At 44.8% G+C, this 7,317-nt stretch overlaps 1 protein-coding gene across 1 annotated transcript; it reads right to left on the bottom strand.

Annotated features, from left to right (window-relative positions):
- Positions 1-2,953: 2,953 nt before the first annotated feature.
- Positions 2,954-6,933, bottom strand: LOC147433268 (pentatricopeptide repeat-containing protein At2g33680-like). Its single transcript, XM_086492885.1, has one exon. It carries the CDS (start codon positions 6,743-6,745, stop codon positions 3,938-3,940), a length of 2,808 nt encoding a protein of 935 aa, XP_086349011.1. The 5' UTR covers positions 6,746-6,933; the 3' UTR covers positions 2,954-3,937.
- Between the last annotated feature and the right edge of the window lie 384 nt (positions 6,934-7,317).

Here is a 7,317-nt window from a genome sequence, read left to right as displayed (position 1 = left end):
TGCAAAGCATCTAAATGACGTTGCATCCCCTCTGGAGAGTCAGAAATCAACACAATATCATCAGCATATAGTAACAACGAAATCCATGTCCCTGCTAGCTGAGCCCCTCTGTCTCCCTGACGCTCTATATAGTCTGAAAACTCATCCACATACATCCCAAAAAGAGTCGAAGATAGGGGGCATCCCTGCTTCACTCCAATAGTGGAGTGGACCATGTCAGACATTCCCTCAGTAGTGCGTACCCACCCCATCACTGTCTTGTATAAAGCCAGAATACCCCATATCAGCTCTATAGGTACACCCATGTCCTGTAGTCTGCGTATAAATCTGGCTCTCAGCACTGTGTCAAAAGCTTTGCGGAAATCTACAAAGCTACAGTAGATCCTCTTGCCATGGTGTCTACCCTCCTCAATAATAGCTCTGAGTGTCAAAATCTAGTCAAGAGTGGAGAAACCTCTCCTAAATCCCTCTTGCCCTCGTGCTCGTATGCCCTCTCGCTCTGCCCATCTACTCAGCTCCTGCTCAAGAACGAATGCATACAGCCTAGCCAATGTGTGCTCCGAGTCTCAGGAAAGCCTTCATACATAGCTCGATTAAACATCATAGCAAGAAGCTCTGCAAGCATATCTCTGGCATGGATGAAGTGCTCTGCTACCAGACCATCATGATCATGTGCTCTCCTTGTCTTCATCCTGTCAATGGCTTTCCTTACCCTCTCGGCAGTAAAGAAAGTACATCTCTCTGGGCATGTCTTTGGCGGGTCCGGCAAAGGTGGTTGCCCGGATGCTGTGTAGAGAGATGTGGCATATTCCCCCAATGTCTCTGTGAAGGTGACCGCTCGTGGAATAGTCTCCATGCTTCGTTTGAGTCTTGACTCATAAATAGCTGATACAGAACCCGCTCTAGCTGAGATAAACAAGCCCTTTTCTTTCGTCGCACAAGGCGGAAAAAGATAATCCGTGACTGTCTATGTGTGGTAATACCCATGAGCACTTCCCTCTGTAATTTGATCCTCGTCTCTTTACACTCCTCATCATACCAACTGTTCTGGGGCATGCTCCCAGATCTTCTCCGTGTAGGCTGGCTGTGGGGGTATGCCTCTGGTGCTGCATCATGGAGCGTCTCTGTCAATATTTGAGTGAGTTCATCTAGTGGCCGTCCCGGCTCCTGAGTGCATAACTGCTTGTATATCGCATCCATATACACAGAATCCGTCTCCCTCATGAAGGTATACCGAGTGTGCGTGGGACCTCTCCTAATGGAGCTGTGTTGAACTGGAACGTAACAGTGAAAGACAAGATAGCATGATAAACTGCTACTCCACCTGGCCTAGTGCCCACCATGAAATCTTGAAAGAATGGAATGAGACTTGGCTCGGCCATAACATAATCCACTGTACTAGCACCATGTCGATGTGGAAAGCATGTAAAACCTCCGGCTGTCAAAAATCTTGCTATTCAAAATGGCCAATCTATGTGCATTTCCCATATCTATCAAGTATCTCCCATACTCAGTGTTGTACTCATCTTGTGATAGTCTGGATAGACCCATCTCTGTAACATCCAGCTCCCTAAGCATCTCCTCGGGAGTATCATAAAATATTGTCTGGTGATGGGCAGTCCTAGTATTGAAGTCCCCTAATATGATAATGTCATCGTCCTTGGAAAACTCCCATATGTCATTATCCAAAATAGCAAAGGGGGATTGTCCTCTAGGTGATGCATATACTCACATATTAGGAGGGAAGTAACAAATGGCAATGTAGAGGTATCTACCTATCTCTCCCCTTAGCCTCACCCACATGTACCTAGCCTGCTCATCCTTGCGCGCTAAGAACGAGAGAGAGAGAGAGAGAGAGAGAGAGAGAGAGAGAGAGAGAGAGAGAGAGACTCGCTCACACACACACACAAACTTGTAGACCAAGTATTCGGAAGCTGTAAATAACGTGGATGATAAAAGACAGAGAGAGAGAGATACAGCTCTTCAAAATTGCACGATCCTTTCCTCTCTCTCACAACCTCGCTCACCTACGGCACAAAAAAAGTACACACACACAACCAAATTTCCACGCCCAAACTGCCCCCAATCCACCGAACAAAAATAGAAATCCCATGCATGCCCTCCACCCAAAAAACACACCCTTACTCGGCCACTCCCCATTGGCCTAATCCCTTATGGCCATGCTAGCAAATTTCCTCCCTATAGACCCTGCCTTACAGCAATGCCAATAAATGACATAACAATTGATCCTGCCGTTTGAAAGTCTACCACGTGGATTAATGAGAAGCCAGAGTTTTGAACAGCGTTGTATGCTAACGAAGCAATAAAGCATGGTAAGTATGTTTGATCATATCATTAAAATACGAGTATGAAAAAAACTACACAACTCACTATTTGAAAGGGTATTGTGATGTTGAAGCTTTCTAAGGAGGTGGTTCTCTCTTGGGCTTCAGCTGCATCCCCTTCACTAGAGGCTTTTTACGCAGCGATGAGCCAAAGCTTCAACCCCTTGTCTTTTGAGCTATTCAAGTTTTGATGCCAATGGTCCAAAGGCATAACCATTATCATCTTGGTCATTATTTAGAGACACATGTGTACATATAAAAGAAAAAGGCTTAAAAATCCAAGAACTAAGCTCCCTAACTAAGCTCATGTAAATCATCTCAATGTCCTTGACAACCGGAAGCTTCACTCAAACATTGGTACTTCAAATTAGCCCAAATTGGTGTACAGCATTCCCCAGACTGAATGTTCAGAAAGTGCTAATAGGCAACACAGGCAAGCAAAAATTCAAAGGAGTCAATGATAGGCTGCTGACATGTGAGCTCTCTGAAATCTGCCAAAGAGGGCAACAAAACCAGTCAAGAACTTATGCACACGCATGCACACACACACACAGGGAAAACCGGGCAAAGAATGGAATACAAAACTTACTCTTAGAGCACGTGCACACTAACCATGGAAATGTCAGACTTGCATTACTTAATGTTTGCACACCCGTTTGACTTATTTGGGCATGTATATCTTAGTTTGCTGATTGTTTTAATGAATGACAAGTTTATTTGTCAATATTTGATGAGGATAAAGGTTCTAACTCATGTTAGTTGGTGCAACCAAGATAAACCCCACTAGCAAGCCCCTCTCATGCAAATTCATGCTTGTCCTGCCTGTACTTTAGAGGGTCCCCATGTAGCTCACTAACAGCTCATATGGAGGACCCTCATAAGGTGTAGCCGCAGCCCCATAATGCTCTCTGCAATTTACAAGTGCTGCTGCATGAACTCCGAAAGGCTGCTCTGCATCTTCGCTGAACACCCAGAATCTGAGAATCGCGTCTTGACCGCCTGAAGCAAAATTTCTGCTGCATATTGAAAGATCTCTTCGACTTAAATAAAGGGGTTTACTGCCTGGTGCAGATTAGTCACTTTAATCTTCGTGGAGTATGGGCCTCATTGCAAATCAAGAGTGCCATCACCTGCTGTAAGAGCCTTCCAGATTGGGGGTGCCCTCGTAAGCATGCATGTTGAACATCATTCTTGCCTCAAAAGGCATCGGTATGGATGCAATTATTTTTGGGTATCTATTATACACTACTTACAGGTTACCACACATGCTTACAGTTCAGCCTTCTGATCCACATTTTACTCGTGCTGTGCTGATTCTACAATGTTGAAGCTTCACCTTGCTTTTTCTGCCATTGCCTTTGAATGCCAGAGTCTAATGAAATCTCTACCATCTTGTTGCATCGGCATACACAAAATTGTTTTACCATATCTATTATACAAAATATTTACATGTTACCACCCCTTTTGCTAACAAATTTGTTGACGGCTCATACCTCTGGTTTACGATTATTTGAGCCGATTCTACAGTCAAAGAATGTTGAAGCTACACCATTGAGATCTGAACTCCAATATCTTGAAGATTAAGTAAATCTTCAGCACCTTGCTATTATTGCCTCCACCTTCCTTGCCTCTTCCATCATACCAGCCTCTGCATAAATGTTGGACATCAAAGCACAAGCTGCGGCATTAACAATGCCTGAATCCATTACGTTCTCAAAGGCTTTTCTACCAATCTCTACATTGCGCCACTTCCAGCAAGCTGCCAACAAGCTATTCCACAATACAAGATCTGGCTGGCAAGGCATTGATTCCAACATTGAAACAGCCTCACCAAGTCGTCCTGCACGGCATAAAAGATCAATCATGGAACTATAATGCCTAGACTCAGGCTTGATGCGGTAAACTTTGGTCATAGCTTCAAAGTACTGGAGGCCCCTATCCAGAAGACCCACATGGTTGCATACAGTAAGTGCATTAAGAAAAGTAACGGAGTCTGCTGGTATTTGGGCCTGTCTCATGCCATCAAACATTCGAAAGACAAGGTCACTTTCTCCTTGGCGGGCCAACCCTGTGATCAAAGTATTCCATTTGATAGGGTCCTTGGTAGGTACAGCATCGAACACCTTTTGGGCATCTGTAATGCTTCCGCATTCACTGTACATATCGACAAGAGCAGCTGTAATCGACAAATCTTGGAATCCAGTACCATGAATCAGCAGACTATGAGCCTTTCTTCCTCTATCTAAAGACACTGTTTTCCCACAAGCCTTCAAGTTGCTAACCACTGTTACAATATTAGGTAGAATGCCCTGCTCTAGCATTTGCGCATAAAGAACCAGAGCTTTCTCGCTCTTGCCTTGCTTATTGAAGCCTGCAATTACAGCACTCCATGCTATGACATCAGGAGCGACCTTATGACACTGCATAAGCTTCAAGTAGCACCAAGATTCCTCTGGATATCCATGATCCGCATATCCTGTAATAAGTCCAGTCCATGAAACTACATCGCGCACTATTAGCTCATCAAACATCTCCTGTGCTTCTGCAAGCTTTCCACATTTTGCATACAAGGCAACCAAGAGGCTGTGCATTAGTTGGTTACCTTCAAGGCTCTCCTTGACAACTTCTGCATGTATCTCTTGACCCTTACACAATGCCTTCACATCTGCACACACTTTCAAGCTGGAGACTACTGTTATGGTATTTTGAAGCACATACTCTGGCTCCATCATCTCCAAGCATTTCAAAGCGTCTTCATTGCAGCCAAGCTCAGCATACCCTGCAGCCAAGGTGATCCAAGAAATGGAATCTCTAGCACTCAACTCATCGAAGACTTCCTGTGACTCTAGCATTGAGCCGCACCTAGCATACATGCCTATTAAACTGTTCCCGATGAAAGGGTCGCTTTCAAAACCCTCCACAACTAGAAGAATATGAAGCTCTCGACCTCTCTCTATGGCTCCTATATTGCCACATGCTTTTAAGCTACATGCAATCATGAATGCATCTAAAGACATACCCTCCACTTGCATCTGGTCAAGACAGGATAGTACCTTGTCTGCGAGACCATTTTCTGTATAACCTGCAATCAGAGTAGTCCAAGCAACCAAATCACGTACAGGTAACCCTCTAAAAACATCTTCTGCTTCTGCAAGCAACTCGAAGCTCGAATACGTATCCACCAATGTGCTCCCGAGTAATGGATGAACTTCGAATCCTTCTTTAACAATCTTGGAGTGGATATTTAGAGCCTTTTCAACAGCCACAATGCTACAACATGCTTGCAGGGCACAGACATATGTGACAGCATTGGGAGAAAGTCCCTCAAGCTGCATCAGTACCAATAGGTCCAAGCCTTCCTCTTCATACCCATGCTCTGCATACCCAGCCATCAGACTTGTCCACGTAATAACATCTCTGATGGGCATGCAATCAAAGACTTCATGTGCTTCCTTAAGTAGAGCACATCTTGCATACATATCCACAAGTGAATTACCAATCATGACATCTGTTTCAAACCCGTCCTTAATGATCATCTCGTGTATTTCCTGACCCTTGTCTACTATCCCCATGCTTGTGCAGGCCTTCAAAACACAAATAAATGTTATAGCATTAGGAGAAACATGTTCCTCCTGCATCTGCTCAAAACAATGAACCGCTTCCAAGGCACACCCGTGCTCCACGTATCCTGAAATGAGGGCTGTCCATGAGACCACGTCTCGGGTGGTGACCTCAACAAAGATGTCGTACGCTTCAGAAGTCAGACCACATTTTGCATACATGTCTACAAGAATGTTGCCAACATAAGGATCCTTCTCAAGTTCCTCCTTCACAATCTCAACAAAGACTGATTGGCCCCTATCTACATACTTCAACCGTGAGCATGCTTTCAAAACAGCTACAAAGGTGTACTTGCTAGCAGCAACACCATTCTGCTGCATCCGTTCATATACGTCCAGGGCATTCTCGTAGTTTCCACAATCAATCCACCCTTGTATGAGGGATGTCCAAGAATGCTCATTGGGGTAAGCCAATTTGGAGAACGCCTTCTGTGCCAGTGAGAAAGCTCCACACTCAACCAGTAAGGGGACAACATGGTTTCCGAGAACACAATTTGCTTCCAAGCCAACATTGTGTATGTGAAAGAGAGTTTCAACTGCTTGAGGCAAGCTTCTGCTTTCCCGGCATGTCTGCAATGTGCAGATAAAACTGTCCAGTGATGGCAAAGGGTCAGGAAAATCCAAGGAAGGAAGCCTGTGCGCAATGAATGGTTCAGTAGGGTGTCGAGCACCACGTGTTTCCAACATGGAGTGGGGGATGTACTGCCTGGGGGGGTCCTGCGCTGGAAATGCAGGGATGAAGCCAGAAAATCCATGGCACAAGCATACATCCATAGGCATGGCGAGTCTGCGTCCATCGGTACTATTTCAATATCGTGCTGTCTGTACTGCGAAGAGGGATGCCTGCGAAATAGAGGTTTTCTGTGCTACATCCCCGCACCTTCATCTTAGTCACGACACAGTTTTCAAATTATTACGTTGGTTTTTTGAAAGTTTTGAGCCTTCATCGGCCGGCTAGGTTGAAGGTGGAAGAGAGAGAGAGAGAGAGAGAGAGAGAGAGAGAGAGAGAGAAAAGAAGAAGAAGAGAGAACAATTGCGAGGTTGAAGGTGGAGAAGAGTGAGGAAGAGGAAGAAAAAGAGAGAGAGAGAGAGAGAGAGAGAGAGAGAGAGAGAGAGAAAAGAAGAAGAAGAGAGTTTTAACGTCGTAGGAAACTATCCCAAGAGACCTTAAAGAGAGAGAGAGAGAGAGAGAGAGAGAAGAAGAGGATTTTAACGTCGTAGGAAACTATCCCAAGAGACCTCACATTTCTATCCGTTGATGAGAGTTGAACTCAAGACCTGTTATTCAAGAGGGAAATGGCATAACCAATCTACCACACTTGGGTGATAGAAAGGTTATACCGTTTTCCTCT

The sequence above is a fragment of the Adiantum capillus-veneris genome, chromosome 20, assembly GCF_014529385.1.
Source record: "Adiantum capillus-veneris isolate H3 chromosome 20, ASM1452938v2, whole genome shotgun sequence".
Lineage (NCBI taxonomy): Eukaryota > Viridiplantae > Streptophyta > Polypodiopsida > Polypodiales > Pteridaceae > Adiantum > Adiantum capillus-veneris.
The sequence above is the reverse complement of the archived record's forward strand: the minus strand, read 5'-3'. Positions and strand labels throughout refer to the sequence as shown.

Bases quoted from the DNA above. Each gene is read 5' to 3' on its own strand.
- LOC147433268 (XM_086492885.1), bottom strand. From the start codon at position 6,745: ATGCCTATGGATGTATGCTTGTGCCATGGATTTTCTGGCTTCATCCCT.